This window comes from Dromaius novaehollandiae, chromosome 4, assembly GCF_036370855.1.
Source record: "Dromaius novaehollandiae isolate bDroNov1 chromosome 4, bDroNov1.hap1, whole genome shotgun sequence".
In the NCBI taxonomy this organism is placed as follows: Eukaryota; Metazoa; Chordata; class Aves; order Casuariiformes; family Dromaiidae; genus Dromaius; species Dromaius novaehollandiae.
The window spans coordinates 424,818-440,475 of NC_088101.1; the positions used below are offsets into that span (position 1 = coordinate 424,818).

General features: G+C 49.9%; 1 protein-coding gene across 1 annotated transcript; it reads left to right on the forward strand.

Annotated features, from left to right (window-relative positions):
- The first annotated feature begins 48 nt into the window (after nt 1-48).
- On the forward strand, nt 49-10,768 carry NOA1 (nitric oxide associated 1). Its single transcript, XM_064510206.1, has 7 exons — nt 49-1,067; nt 1,720-1,884; nt 3,003-3,199; nt 5,819-5,950; nt 8,145-8,261; nt 9,140-9,257; nt 9,832-10,768. Exons 1-7 carry the CDS (start codon nt 155-157, stop codon nt 10,035-10,037), a joined length of 1,848 nt encoding a protein of 615 aa, XP_064366276.1. The 5' UTR covers nt 49-154; the 3' UTR covers nt 10,038-10,768.
- Nucleotides 10,769-15,658: the final 4,890 nt, after the last annotated feature.

The following is a 15,658-nucleotide window of genomic DNA, read 5'->3' on the forward strand; positions in this document are numbered from 1 at the left end:
CACCGAGGCGGGAGGCGCATGCGCGGTCGCCAAGCCACGCCCTTCCTCTTCCCGCCTCACGGCGGGCTGCGGTTGGCTGGGCCGCGCGGCGGGGGTGCCCCCGCGCGAGGAGCCCCGCGACCGCCGGCGGCGGGTGGCGGCGTTCGCCAGCGCCATGCACCGCCTGGGCCGGGCGTTCCTGGGCGGGCTGGCCCGCGCCCGGGCCTGGCGGCCGGTGCCGCGGCGGGGGGCTGCGGCGAGTGGCGAGGAGGAGCAGTTCGTCTTCCCCGAGTACGAGCCGGAGCCGGTGCCGGAGCGGAGGGAGGCGGCGCCCCACCGGAAGGCGGAGCCGGTCGCGGAGCGGCGGCGGGGGCCGGGGGCGGCGGGGCGGCCCGACCCGTCGGTGCCGCCGAGCGGCGTGAGCTGCTCGGGCTGCGGGGCCGAGCTGCAGTGCCGCGACGGCGCGGCGCCGGGCTTCCTGCCGGCGGAGAAGTACCGGAGCCTGGCGGGCGGCGCGGCGGGACTGCGCGCCGCCGTGTGCCAGCGGTGCTGGCTGCTGGCGCACCACGGCCGGGCGCTGCGGCTGGAGCTGCCCCCCGAGCAGCACCGCCTTGTGGTGCGTGCCGCGCTGCGCCGCCCGCCGCGCCACGGCCGCGGCCCGCTCCTCCTCTACCTCCTCGACGTGCTGGAGCTGCCCGACCCGGTGTTGCCGCAGCTGCCGGCGCTGCTGAGCCCCACCGCCCCCGCCGCCGGCGTCCTGGTGGTGGGCAACAAGGTGGACCTGCTGCCCCGCGACGGCCCCGGGCACCTGGGGCGGCTGCGGTGGCGGGTGGCGGCGGCCTGCGCCCAGGCGGGCCTGCGCGGGGCCCCGCTGGTGGGCATCTGCCTGGTGAGCGCCAAGACGGGCTTCGGCCTCGAAGGGCTGGTCAGCCAGCTGCAGCATTCCTGGCGGGGCGCGGGCGACGTCTACCTGCTGGGCGCCACCAACTCGGGCAAGTCAACGCTCTTCAACGCCCTGCTGCGCTCCGACTACTGCAAGTCCCGCGCCCCCGACGTCGTCGACTGTGCCACCGTCTCGCCCTGGCCAGGTCAGGGCTGCCGCCGCTGTTTCCAGGGTCCTGCTGGGCACGGAGAGGCTGGCTGGCCGCGGCAGACCCGCCGGGCCCGGCCCTGGCACCCCTCACCACTGACCTGGCAGTTGGCCTGCCGCCCCAGCGCCGCGTGAGCTCCCGTGCAATGCTGTAAAGCGTTTGCTTATCTCACGGCGCAAGTACATGCCATAGCACAAAGTGGGCCAGAAAACCGGAGCTGCCAATCTGCACGCTCCGGGGGACAGGGTGATCTGGTCCCCGATCTGTGCACCTTGCTGTCTCGCTGTAAATCAGGGATGCTCTCCAGGCTGAAGAAGGACTGGGAGGTGGACTTGTGAGGGCCTGGAAAACAGTCGTAGGCAGGCCCAAGCTGTCTGCGAGCGGGACATAGCTAGGTGTGTTGAATCAATCTTAATGCTGCAGTTAGAGAAGCGTGAGGTGCTGACCGCCCTCCTGAGAGAAGGTTCAGCAGTTGGTCCCTCTGTCAAAGGGTTAGCTGTTTGCTTGATGCTTAATTCCCCCTCCAACTTTGTGTCACTGGTTTTCACCTAAAAGTTGGAGGAGCAGTTTTTTTGTTCTTGTTGCTCAGAGCTTAAATATGCCAGGTAGTAAGAGACCCAAATGTGGTTTGTTTGGTTGTTTTTTCCAGGAACAACACTCAATCTGCTAAAATTTCCAATCATTAACCCTACGTGTGACAGGATATTCCGAAGGCAGGAAAGGCTGAAAGCAGAGGCGGAAAAAACAGAAGACCAGCTGAGTAATGAAGAAATAAAGTGCCTTAATCACCTTAAAAAGCAAGGTTACTTAGTGGGTGAGTTTTGTCTGACAAAAGCTATCACTCTGTCCCGATGAAAATACTGTGTTACAGGAAGAGCTGTTAACTCCTTAATTTGCTGTAAAGTCCAGCTATGGATGAGTAATTTCTTCCCACCCTGAAGTAACTCATTTTCATTTATTTACAGCAAGAACACACTAGCTACTATGACAATAAGAAACTTCCAAATAGGCGTTATTCTGACCAGTTTTTATTCCCAGTAATGTATGCAAGAGCTCTAGCTCCTCTCAAAGTAGTATCATTAGTATTTCTTTTGAGTACTTATTTTTCAGCTGTCGCAGTAGCGTGGCAGAGGTTTTCTCTGTGCAGTGCACCTCCCATCAGTTCAGATATCATAGTGGATTACAAGGATACTGCATAATAGCACATCTCTTTCATTCTTAAAAAAGATAAGTTGAATTTTAATGACAACATTTGGGTAGCAGGCCACAGTGGCTGTACGTCAATTTAGTATGTAGCCTAAAGAGGAGGTTGCTAGAAGGTGGCTTTGACTTCAGGAGCTTGCAATGTCTGTGAAATCTGCAGTCAGCCATGAAGTTGTGGTTTGGATCATCCTTCATTGCACTATATCCAGAGCAAAAGACAGACACAATCGTTCATGTTTAAGTGGAGGCATGGCCTTTGTCTGGACACCTGTATCATAAGACTGGTGTAATAATTACACAAAGCCAATCTAAGAGGAATAATTCACTTCCTCTAAAATGGAAAAAGGACCTTGTTGCACTGTACGCGCGCATCTGAATAATTAGGTGTTTGAAAGCTTAAGGCTCTTAAAGAGAAAAAAAAAAAGAAAAGAAAAAAAAAAGAAAAAAGGCAGTCTCCTTTATAATTAAAAGAAATAACAGGGTATTTGTGACCTGGTCACTGCTAAGGGTTTGGGTTTGGGGAGGGCTAAGCAGGAAATATAGAAGGAATTTATTAGTCCCGTGGCTCTTGAGCAGCCACATTTCTAGCCGCATATCATCTTTGTCACCGTTATATTATCTGTGATGCACCTCTTTTTAGGTAGGTAAGGAAGGGAAGGGACAGACATCCAATTGAAGGAAATGCAACTTAATAAATTAATTACCAGGAAGCTTTACATTTTAATCCAGGAAGAGTTGGAAGAACATTTCAACGGCCGAAGCGTAGCCCTGTGGTTGACTTTGACCCTGACGCGCTCTCGTATAGCGTAGACGAAGATCCTGGCTATCCCCCTCAGAAGCGCGAAGAAAAGGAAGAGTTCACGTACAATGAAGTGAAGGATGCTCGCTGGTGTTTTGACACACCAGGGATTGCAAAGGAAGACTGCGTAGGTACTCTGTGGTGCTGTGTCACAGGAGGTCAGGGTTTGGGAGGCCTGTCCTGCCTTAGTTGTGCACGTGGGAAAGTATTTCTGCTGCGCTCCTAGGTTTAGGATTCTTTCAGTTTGGGTGATTGTGTTAAAAGGTGGGGGTCTTTTGTTTCTTCTTGTGTGTTTGTTTTACCTGGGAAGGGTGCATTTTGTAACACTGCTGCATTCCTGAGTGATGTACACTGTGATCTTTGCAGAGGAACTGTGCAGGCAAACTTTTTTAACATTTAAATGAAGAGAAGTAAATAGTACTGTTATAAGCAAGTTTATACCAGTGTTGCCCAAGGAAGTTTGCACTGTTTTAGCTCTGCCAGCCTACTGAGCAAGGTGAAGTTATCGCATATGGAGCATTAGGAGAATAACCGGTATTGTGTGACTGGACCAAATCTTTGAGAAAGACCTGAAGCATCTTCCCGTCTTCCTGAAGCCAACAGGATCTGCAGTGCTGCCATTAATAGCCCCTTTATGTGAAGCCTGACTCGGTTTCACTAGAGCAGCAGCTCTGAAGCTAGTGCTGATGCATTGCATGTGTCTGAAAAAGCTGTGTTTTGCTTTTCTTTTTTTTCTTCTTTTTTAATTGTTTTGGAATCTATGCAGAGCTGAAGGTTATCTTTTGGGGAAGACTAAAAAGTACAAGAAGGCAGGAAAGTTCCACAGAGAATGAAGTGCAAGAAACTGAGGCTGCATAGCTCAAGTGCAGGTGCTGCTTTTACAAGCACTGCTACCAGTTTTCTAATAGATGTGTTTGCCAGATCATAACCCACTTTGCCATGACCCTTTGCTCTCTGATGGCTGCTAAGCATCTGGTGTAAAAGGAGTCAGGGGCTTGGAGCCCTGGTTTGGTAGCTAGAGGTTGGGCATGTTCTTCTGAAGTTGAATAAGTGTGGAAAATGAGTGGGTTTTCCTGCATCCAGGAAATTCATGATGCCATTTCTGATTCTGATTTTCCTTGCTGTGCCTTTGGAGAGGGTAGGTGGTATATGTGTTAAGTTTCAGATTGAATTTTGTTTCTGCAGTCAGCGTTCGCTCTGGCTGGAGGACAGGCAAGGTGATCTGTGTGTCAGATTTTGGCAGGGGAAATTTCCAGTTATGGGTGGGGGGGGGAGTTTTTTGTATTTTGGAAGAAGAGGGAAGGAAAGCAGTTGTTAACATATTTGTCCATGTTCCTTAGAGGTTTGTTTTTTAGCTGCTGCTTCATGCCTTCCTACAAAGCCAAACTTCTGGAAAGCACAGCAGAGGGTTACTAGTAACTGTCAAATTTTGATTTAAGCATTGCCAAACATACTAGAAAACCTGCAGCTCGCAGGACAAAGTCTCCTGGTGTTTCAGAATCCCTGTTAAAGGCTGCTGCAGCTTTCAAACTAAAGATCACCTGCTTGCCAATGTAGGAAAAGCAGTGGTGCTTCTGGCTGCACCACAACTCTTGTATCTCGATCTTTTAATGCCGAAATGAGACAAATCCTCATTGCTAAGCTGCTAAGTGAACTTGAATTTTCATGAGACTGTGGCATGGTTGGGCAGCAGTTAGAAGCATTTCTGTTGTCAGTTCCCTGTGTTTAGGGAAGAGGGATGCTGTCAACCAGATGCTGAGACCAGTCATTTCCTTGAGGTTAACTATGATTTTCAAGGCACCGGTCCCCAAATTTTTGTGCCTGTGCATTTGTTCATAGCTGGATTTGAAGAATGCTTCTTTAGGATGTGATCGGACTGCTGTGGCTGCAGTGCTGGCAGTTAAGTTGCTGGCTTTTTAGTAGACTTTTTGACCTGGATCCTTTCACGGAATCAGGCCTGGACAGATGAGTCAGGTAAGCCAGGGGAAGGAAGGGAAGGTGGAAGAGAGAAAGACGAGCAGCAGGAGCATGTGGGAGCTCTTGCAGATGAGATAGCTCATTTCACTGTGCCCCAAGCAGGAATCCACACTCTGGCAGGCCAGTCACATTGCAGTTTTAGTTGTTTCACAGTGTGGTCTGGCACTTTGCTCTCACTGAAATACTTGAGACTTGCAGCTAACACCTGAATCGATGCAATGCTTTACATAGCTAGCTAAGTAGCTGTAGTTAAAGGTGGCCTCCAGTTGTTCTGCAGATGGTTGCACTCATGCTAAAGCATACCTAATGCAAGTAAAGATTTTCCTTGCCAAAGAGCATAGCATATGGACCACAAACTGTTATTTTTGTGGTCTGCACTCTTGGTATTGCAGGCAGAGTTGTTAAGAGCATGAGCATATTTTAAAAAAGAAAAAAGATGAGCAGCTTTCCAACTGAGCGTGAACTATGTACTTTGTAGTGCTAGCTTGTAAAATTTGTGTGAGCTTGATTCAGCTTGACCAGGATTCTCAAATCCCTGGTCTAGCAGGCAGCTGTTGGACTTCGTTATGGACCTTGCATTGCCTTGCAGAATGGGCCTACCCCTACTTCCTCCTGTTTATCACTTACCGTGTAGACCAAAGCTGGAGAACTATTCTGTTAGATGTTCTCCACACTGCTCTACTTGATCCTTCTCCTCTATAAAGTATTAATTTCATTGTCTCCGTTGAAACATCTGGAATGAGTCATGGCTGTGCAATTTCTTTTGCAGGTTTTAAATCTTCTGACAGAGAAGGAAGTAAAGCTGGTTTTGCCAACGCATGCCATCGTTCCACGGACTTTCATCCTCAAGCCAGAGATGGTCTTGTTTTTAGCAGCCTTGGGACGTATAGACTACTTACAGGTAGGGGGGGAAGGATTTTATGAGCAATTGTTCCCTCTCTCATTATAGTACCAAATGATAAAAGGCTGTTTGGGTAGCTTTCTCTCCTCTTTCCTTATCTGCTGCTCTTGAGATAATGAACCTGTTAATAAAGCACCGCATAAAGTAAAGGTGTCTTAGGATGGGGAGTTGCAGTTGAAGGGTCTGATACTTGTTACCAGCCTGGAATAATTACATTGTGTAACGCTCACTGCTTTTGAATGCTGACCAACACTTTCAGCTTGGTGGGCTTCCCACGACATACAGATTAGCACAAAGCAGGGAGGGACGAGAGTGCCAGAATTAACTGGAGAGTGTGTTTTTCTTCCTCATATTTCATGAGAGCTCTTTGCCAAGAGAGAGAAATGTGGGCATTTGTCTGTCCTGCCAAGGAGCTCTCTGAGGATTTTCTCCAAAGAAGTGAGGAGATACACATGGATTTTAGTGTCTGTAAAATATATATTTTTAAAGGCTCTTTTTTTTCCACCCTAACCTCTTCCACGTATTAGAAATCCTGTGTGGAGCATCTTTGAGCAGTGTGGAGCTGGCCTCCTGTGACATTACCTTCAGAAGGAGTGGTTCCCACTTGAGTTTGTTGAGAAGGGCAGCATCCTTAGCACCAGTTTGACCCATTTTGGGAAGGAGGACCTATAATGGAGAGGAGATGTAGGACAATCCCTCTGTTTCAGTCAGCTTTCCAGGATCACTGTAGAAATGCTGGATTAGTACTTTGCTGAGGATGCTCTTGGCCTGCTGGAGGAAAAGCAGAAATGTGAAGATAATGGGATGCTGTAAGTAATTGTGTGACAGTATGGCAGGAGAGCTCCAGGATAGCTATGGGGAGGACCCAAAACCCTGGCCTGAAAACCAGCAGCATGGAGGTGCAAAGCCTCCCTCAGGAAATGTGCTAATGGTGAGGAGAGCAACCCAGCAGGAAAAACAGCCTTTACCTGCAACATCTTGGGCAAAGCTATCAGCAAATGACTTCCTGGTGAGATGGGTCAGACATCATCAGGGGTCTGAGGAAGCACTACGTCTTTTTCTAAGCAGGACAGCGATATGGGTGACACCTTGCCTGAAGAGGCTGCGTGTCACAGCCAGCCAGCACCCTCTGCAGAAGCACTGCAAACTCAGGAGGGTGCATGAGCGCAGATGAGGCCAAGACAGTTCTCGTGCGATGCAGAGGAGAAGGGTGGGGCAGGCACTCCAGCTGCAGGACTGAGCCTGGGGAGGGTTTTGTCTCAAGGGACAACTTTTGCTCATACAAGTTGTGAAGAATGCAGCTGATGCCAGCAGCCTGGGGAACCTGAAGTCAGGGCAAAGAAGCATAATGCCATCCCCAGGTGGGAGAATCAGGCTCAGAGAGACATCTAAGGCGGCAGGACTGGCGTCGGGGCTTTGTGCCATAAGCCTGTTCTCCATGTAACAGTGCTCCTAACAAGCAGGGCTGTCCCCACTTGGAGCCCCGCAGCTCCTCAGTATTTGCCTCAGCCCATTGCCTAACTCCATCCTCCAGCGACCTTGAGGAAAGACTGTTATGCCCAGACCATGGTAGAGGAGCCCCTGCCTCAAATTAAGTCTATGATGAACTTAGAGTGATTGCTGCCCTTGTTTTGGGCTGCTAGGAGTGTGTGCAGAGCTCTCCCTGCTCTCTAGCCTTGTTTGCTTTGCATGCAAAAGGTTATGAGAGCACCTGCTGGAAACTGCTCCCCATCAGTCTTTGCAAAGCTCAAAGGCAGCTCAGAGCTGAGCACGGTTCAACAAGAGTTACATGTTAGATATGCAAAGTGATAGGAGAGGATGCACCCGACAGGAGATGTCCGCCAGCCATCATGTGAAATAACTGCAATGAGTTTGTTCTTGAGAACGAAACTTGAGGAAAGACATCTTTTGGATGATTTTGCCTGAGCTGGGCAGATACAGCAGAGGCAGCAGTGTTGGGGAGGCTTCGGAGTGGGATGGTAAAGCCGTGAGTGCTTCTCTCTTGAAAACTCAGCTCTGTGATATACCCTGGCTGCTCTGCAGTGGCACAGAGGCAATGGGCTGTCCTTAGGCAGGAAAGGGATGCCACTCAAACAGGCTTCCAATGCGTAGGAGAGAAATGGAGCATGAGAGAGCAGTTGGGGGTCCTTTTCTGTTATCATAAGTAACATCACCTCCTTTTGATGTATATCAGGGAAAAAAACCCGCCTGGTTTTCTGTCGTGGCTTCTAATCTGTTGCCAGTCCACGTTACTACCATGAGTAAAGCAGATGCCATCTATGAGAAGTATGCTGGCAAGGAGTTACTGAAGGTAAGAGAAGGAGGTGCTGTCATGGGCTTTTGATTGCAGATAGGCAGGTCATCCTGCCTTGTGAAGTGTCCTGGCTGGGGTGTGATTGATTGGGAAAAACAGCGTGTGCCAGGAGTTTTGTTTGCTGGGACTCCTGGGGTGGGAGGATGGAGATCTTTGGTGCAGAGCGGTCCTGCATAGACCACATGGCTGTGGCTCTGTTGGGAAGATCACCCTAGCGAGGCTGTGGTGTGCTTTTAGGGAGAGTTGATGCATTTTCAGCACAGCTTCTGTTTCCAGCATGGAGGCTGACTGCAGGATTTGTGATGCTCTGCTCCTTGATGCTTGGCCTTTTTTAGAAAGTTGTAGAGTACTGGCAGCTGTGGGGAACTTTTCTATGGTAGACTTCAGATTGGGGTTTCACAACAGGTTGTAGCGGAAAAACATACCTTTCCCATTCCTCACCTGCTGGGTCCTCTACATCCTTGCATATTTTGGTGCTCTGACATGTTCCTTGGTGCTGTCACAGACCATGCAGCACCCACAGGCTGGTCAGGGACAGGGTGAGCTGGCCTCGTCTTGGCAGCTCCCTTCCTGCACACGTTGAGAGCAAGTATTGGTGCTTGTGCCAAGGCAGCCAGTACCGGACCAACTGGGTCCTGTAGCGAATGCTCCATATTTGCTCATCTCTGAGCTCCCGCTGGGTTGCTCTGGATGTGATCATGGTTCTACTCTTGGCAAGCCTGGAATAGCTCTTCTGGGGGTATCTGAGACAGCTCTTAGTTGAGTAACAAAGGTGTAATATCTTTAGTTCTACTTGTGTCTTGCTCACCAGTTTAACTTAGGAGTTATGAGGCATCTCGTAGCTGTTAAACCCTTTCTCCTTGTTTTGATGTTAGGTTCCTATGGGCGGTGAAGAGCGAATGAAGGAGTTCCCCCCGCTTATCCCTCAGGACATTACACTGGAAGGAATTGGTACCACTGAGGCAGTCGCGGACATCAAGCTTTCCTCCGCAGGTAATTTAGCATTTTCTCATTACAGTTTACTATGCAGGATCTGCATCCTAGAAACGTCAGTGGGAAGAGGCCTCTGGAGGGCTCAAGCCCTGCTTCCCACTTAGAGCAGAGCTATCACCAACGCAGTCAGAACAGCTGTGACTGTCTAGCTGAGGCTTGGCAACCTCCAGGAACAGAGGGAGATGCATAACCATGCTTGTGCAGGATGATTGCATTTGAATACTTTATGCTCCTGCTACCAAACAAGTACTGTAACATCAGCAGTGGCTGTGATACTGTGCAGGCCTTTGGATAAGTGAAAGGGAAGGGCCTGTAGATTGGAAAGCTCTTTCTTTGTGTCACTGGTAGTTCCCACCATCCCCCCAAGTTCACCAGGAAGAGATATATTTTAAGTGCTGCCTTGTACTAGTAAAGGGCTGGATGTTGTCTTCTCGTCTTGGTTTCTCGAAGAAATCAAGTCTAGGTAGCTCAGGTAGTTCTTAACCAAAGTGGGAGGCACTGAGTTTGTGCGGGTGCCCTCAATCAGAAATGAGTGACCCTCCTCGCTGACTATCTCTGTTTTTTGGCTGTGCAGGCTGGGTGGCAGTGACAGCTCACCCGCAAGAGAAACTGCTGCTGCGAGCCTACACTCCCAAGGGTACTGCGCTGGTAGTGCGGGAGCCTCCCCTTTTGCCATACATCTGTAACATCAGAGGTGCTCGGATCGCAGGCACTGCTGCCTATAGGACCAAAAAGCCTCCTTCCCTGGTGGAAAACTTGAAAACCACAGGGAGCAGATAGCAACCAAAGTCTGCGCCCTTTGCTGTCTGAGAAAAGCAGAAGATGGAGGGAAAAAAAAAGCCTCTGGAGAGCCTCGTTGCTTATTGATGCTCAGGAGAGCTTGGACTCCCTTTAAAACACAAGCATGTTCTGGAGAGCAAACCTGGGGGAAGTAAAGCATCTCATTCAGGACTGCACAAGCCCTGGTCTGCTGAGCTGCAGCCATCTCAAATGAGGCGAGTGGTTGGTACCTTGTGGGAGGTGAAATATAACTTTTCCCTGGGACCAGCCAGTGTCTAAGAGTTCCCCTTCCCCCCTCCCTCTTGAAATATAGGATGGAAACTCATTTGCCTGCCCTGGGCTGGCTCTGTGCTGCTTGTGGAGTAGGACTTCGCAGACCTGCTCCCTCTGGTTAGAAACTGTCTCGCCTGGCCCTTAGAGGCCTTATGGTGTTGCTAAAGTTGGTGGAGGTCGAGGGTGTCAGCCTACTGGTTGACAGTAAATCAACAGCTTACATCTGCAACTTTATACTGACCAGAAATGAGGTCCTTTCAGTCCTTCAACATCTGGGGCAGACTAAGGAGTACAGCGCCCTGCTTTTGGAGATGGGAAGGGTGAATTAACAAAAAGCAGGGCTGCTCACGTGTGTGAAGAGGAAGCTTCTGCAACTCGCTGCTTTGGTTTGATCTCTGTAGCTTGTGTAAAGATTTCTGAAACTGCAGGTGTATATTAAAACCTTTCAAAGATGTTTACTCCTTAGTCTCCTTTTGAAATCACTGGCAAAGCACTCTTGTGCAGGCATAATTGTCCTGCTAACTACACAGATGCACCAGCAGGATGACCTGGACTGAGAAGCTGCTGTAATTTGGAAGATGCTCAACCATGCCTTTTTGTCAGCCTGTGCTGCAGCTACATTTAGGCAGATCGGCATGGCTGGTCTGCAGAAATGCTGAAATGACAGTCCCAGCCAGAGCAAACAGGCATTGGCTTTTACTTAAGCTGGTACACAACTACGTGATGTTTTGTGCTGTGAGGAGAGCCTCTGTCATACTGGTAGCATGTTTAATTCAAACGGTGGGTGTGGGAGAAAACAGCAGAAAACGCCTCTTATGCTAACGTCTCCTCATTTGTAGAGGTTATGTGGTGCAGTCCTGGGAAAGCAGGCATGGAAAAAGAAACAACTCTGTCAGCTAAACTGGGAAACAGGAAAGGGGTCTGTCTGCGGTCTGTTCCAGCTAGCTTGACAAATATAAAACAGGCATCCCCTGTAACACTCCTCCACTGCTGTAAGTCTGGGAAAGATAAAGCAACATAAAAGGTGACCAACTCCACATGCAGAAAGAATAACTGAAAGACCTGCCTCTCTTACAGCATTGGTCCTCAGCCCAGAGGCTGGATATGAAAAAATGACGACAAAGCAGGTGTTCACTGTAGCAGGTCCCCTGGTTTCCAAAAAGCAGCCTTTTTGCAAGGATCGGTGTGTGGTGTGTGGCTTCAGGGAGCGTTGGAGCAGCAGCCCGGAGAGAAGGCTCTCTCTGAACACAGGGATGTGCAGCAGGGCCAGACTCCTGTGCTGAGTGTCTCTATGTTAGCCGAGACCTGGAAGCAGGGCAGCTGGGATAGTGCAAGGAGGCTGAAGCTGTGTGGGTGTTCAAGCATTTTTGCAAATGCTGCGCCATGCCTATTGGCTCCATGGGCCACAAGAGCACTGAACGGTTAGCACCAGCCCTGGTTAGGCACAAAAATGTAGGTTCCTGACAGATGTTAAAGATTGGCATATAGGAGGTTGTAACATGGGAGCAATTAGCTTGATGGAAGCCTAGAAATGCCTTTTCTGAGCTCATGGGGCTGAATTGTGCAAGAGCTGAAGACCTGCTCTGAAATGCTTCTCAACATGAGCGTTTGTGTCTATTTTATGCCTGTGCCAGACAGTCTGAAAAGCAAGGCAATATTTAACATCTCTTTGGACAATAGCTAATTGAATGTTACCACGGGAGCCAAAAACAAAGGTGGTTTGAGTCTGTGCACAAAAATAAGGCGTAAGGAAGGGGCTTGGAAAGCCCCCAAACCCTGGGAAGATCTGTCCTTTGTGGCTCTCTGAGTGTTCACTACCTGGGTGCCATTATTTATAGCTGCTCTGAAGGAGTGGAGAAATTACCTGAAAAATGAGTATTTGGAGGAAGAGCTCAGTTTGCTGGAGAACCGAGCAAAAGTTTGCTCTTACCTCAGCGTGGGATGGTTAAAATATGGGTAAAACCCTACAGGACGGATTTGAACAAACAGCAGCTAAAGCTGGCGGCAATGCCTTCAAGAGGCTGGGGGGGGGGGACAGCGATTGGGGTGTGTGTGTCCCTGCCCAGGGCAGCACCCCAGCTTTCTAGCAAACCAGAGAGCTCAGCCAAAGCAGGGGAACTGTGATGTGCAGAGCCAGGCCAGGCACGGGAGGGTTGTGTCTTGCTGCCGCCTAGCAAGCAGAGACATGCTGCTGCAGCTGGGAGCCCAGGATCATTTGCTCTGTCACGTGTCCGTTTGGCGCTAACTTGCCCCCCCCCCCAAAAAAAAAAAAACAAAAAAAAAAACAAAAAAAAAACAACCAGCTTCCTTTCCCTGTGCAGTGGCTATTTGCTTTTCAGGCCCTAGGTTGGGACTCCCAACCTAGGAAAAAGGCTGCCGTTTTTCACAGTGAGAGCAAAAAACACCCATCCCAAGCAAAGCTCAGTCTTTTTTGAGATTTTTTTTTTTTTTTTTTTTGCCTGCTTTTATGGGCCCAAAACAGCCTGTCATGCGGGGAGAGGCGCATTGGGGCTGGGAGCCAAACGGGCCAGAAGTTTCGAGCATCTGCTTCCTGCTGATCTTCCTGTGATTCACAGCTCGTAATTACCTATAAGCTCCTCTCACCAGCAACTGTCTTCACACGTCTTGTAGCTAAGCTGCCGGGAGTTGCCCAACATCGCTTATGGCAGAGTGGAGACTGACAGCGGCTCTGTGCCTTGGTCCGCGCCGCCAGAGGAGGGCTGTGCCTGTGAAGGTCAGCTCACGGCAGCCTGAAGCAACAAAGACACTTTTTTTAGCTGGCTGCAGGTGAAGATGAGGAATCGGCAGTAATGTCCCATGGCGTGAATATCGGGTGCCCCGGTGCAGCTGTAGCCACAGCTCTTAATTATTCTGTGCCTCAGGTTTCCAACCCAGCCTCAGCAGGCAGCACCAGATGGTGAAAGGGGGGAGGAAAAAAAGCCCGCAAATCATTGCAGGGTCGTTCTGGACAGCTCTGAGCAGATCCAGGACCTGATGCCTTTTGGAAGGAGCAGAGCAGAAAGGGGAGGAGTAGAAGGGGGAGGGGGAAAGAACCATTTATTAAAACCAGGTCCCTCAACCCAGCAATGGGCAAGGGGCTCAGCCTTCTTTTTTGATTTTTTTTTTTTTTTTTTTTTTTTTTTGCTCTGTAACTGCAGCACTTAGGGCACTGAAAAGGTAGTGCAGGTAGCAAAGCCAGGTGAGAGGGCAGGGTAGCCTGTGAGCATGTGCTCCTGAAATCTCCACTTCAACAAAAATTACTCTTCAGTGGCAGTTTCACCTTCAGAGTCTCCGCTTAAGCCACTCATGGGGCATGCTCTTCTGGAGGGGGGCCTGCTGCTTTGTGACCACCCAGAGCGTGGCCCGTGTGCCTGTCCCCCTCCCCCCCCACCCCACTCCCCCCATGCCCACCAAAGGACCAGTCACTGTCTTCCTGCTGAGCTTTTTGCCCCCGACTCTCCTTGGTTGTTTGTGGCAGAAACAAACCCAGCTGCAACCTTCATCCAGCCCCACTGAAAGCACCTAGCACCACCTCAGCTGCGGATGGTGGAAATTTGAGCGGTCGGCCCAATGTAGTGCTAGAGGAGGCCGCGCACAGCTCATGCAGCCCCTGCCACCCACCCCGGGCAGGGATGGGTTCAGCTGCCATGCTTGAGCCTAAGGGTGCCAACACGCTCTCCTGGCATTGCCTTGCTGCTGGCTGTGGTTTCCAGCATATGCAGGGAACTCAATTTACCAAGCCTAAAAATACCACCTGTCCAAGTAGAAAGTGGTATTTTGGGGAAGGGTTTTGGCCTGCTGGAAACAGCTTCTCCCTGACTATCCTGTGGTTATACTCTACATGAACAAGGTAAAGACACTTGTGCCAGCACTGCTAAGCTTTAAAAAACAAAAACAAAAAAAGAAAAGAAGAGAAATGAAAAGAAACAAACCAAAATCAGGAATCTAGTATTTCCATTCCTTCAGAGCATCAGCAAAGCCCAAATAAGGGCAGCTGAATTAAGACACGAGCTCACTCTGTCCATGCACAAGCCAGCAGGAAGCTGGCTCAGCCCAAACTTGGGCTAATTCACTTTTTGGGACTCAGGCATCTTGGTGCATGGGCAGAAGGAGCTCATGCTGGCTTGCAAGGAGCCGCACAGCCATGCACTTGTGCTTGGCTAAACCATTCTGTAAAAGAACATCTTAGCACAAAACAGCTTGTAAGCATGCCTTCAAGCTGGGGAGTTTTCTCCTGTTTTCTGCCAAGGTCCCTCTGAGAGCAAACTGAGGAGACATTAAGAGGAGCAGGCCGAAACTTGCCCCTTAGCCCAGGTGGTCAGAGACCACCAGCCTCCCCCTAGCCCTCCAAGGCCATGTCCTGTCATAACAGTACATGCAGCTCTTTGGCAGCTGAGTATCAACTGTGTAGCTTAGAAACCCGAATTCACATCAACTGAGCTAAGATCACCCTTGTGGGTCTTTTTTTTTTGGCAATGAGGAATGGACATTTAATCAGAGAACATAAGTGCTCACTTTGGATGCTTTGAGGAACAGCCCCAATTGTGTAAACTGCAGTAGCTGCATATACAACACCCCCCCCCCCCCCAAATTTCATTGAATGTTGTGTGCCTCATTCCCCTTAAGGACACACTGGGAAATGGGAATCACTCCTCATTAGTAGGCAGTTAAGCTGGCCAAGTGCTGAAAGAGAGGCTAACATCACAGGCTACTCTAACGCAGGTTTTCCAAAAGGGCCAGACTTGTGGTGAGATGAAAATTCATCCTCACAGAGTACACTGTGCTCCACAGCTCTCAAAACATTTTTCAATACCTAAATAGACACTGTTCCAGCCATAGGACAGACAGGTGACCTTATTTTTATAAATCTGCTAATAATCCTCAAATCACAGATCCTCTCAGAATGCAAGAGGAATTGCCACCTGTTATGACCTCCAAAACGCAAATAGAAAGTCTGCAACTTCCACCAAAACATACACAGAGTGGCACGAAACACATTTCACACCTGTTGGACCTTCCCTACCAAGTCAGGGTCAATTCCAGCATTAAGCTTGAACCTGGGCTGTACACATGCATTTCCCACTTTGTGGCCTGCTCTCACTGAAGTGGACTGGGAAATCAATAACATGATGAAAGGAAAATGAATATGTTTCCAAAGCCACTGCCCCTGTCTGCAACCAAGCTGGTGCATGCATGCACATGGCATCTAGGTATTGGCTCCGCAAGACCACACTGGCTTGGTATCTGCTGCTTTTGCTGGGCTTGAAGAGCTCTGTCCACTGCTTTCACTGCTGCTGCTGCTGTTAGTTAAGGATAGACATTAATAAGTGGTAGATGGACGCCACAAG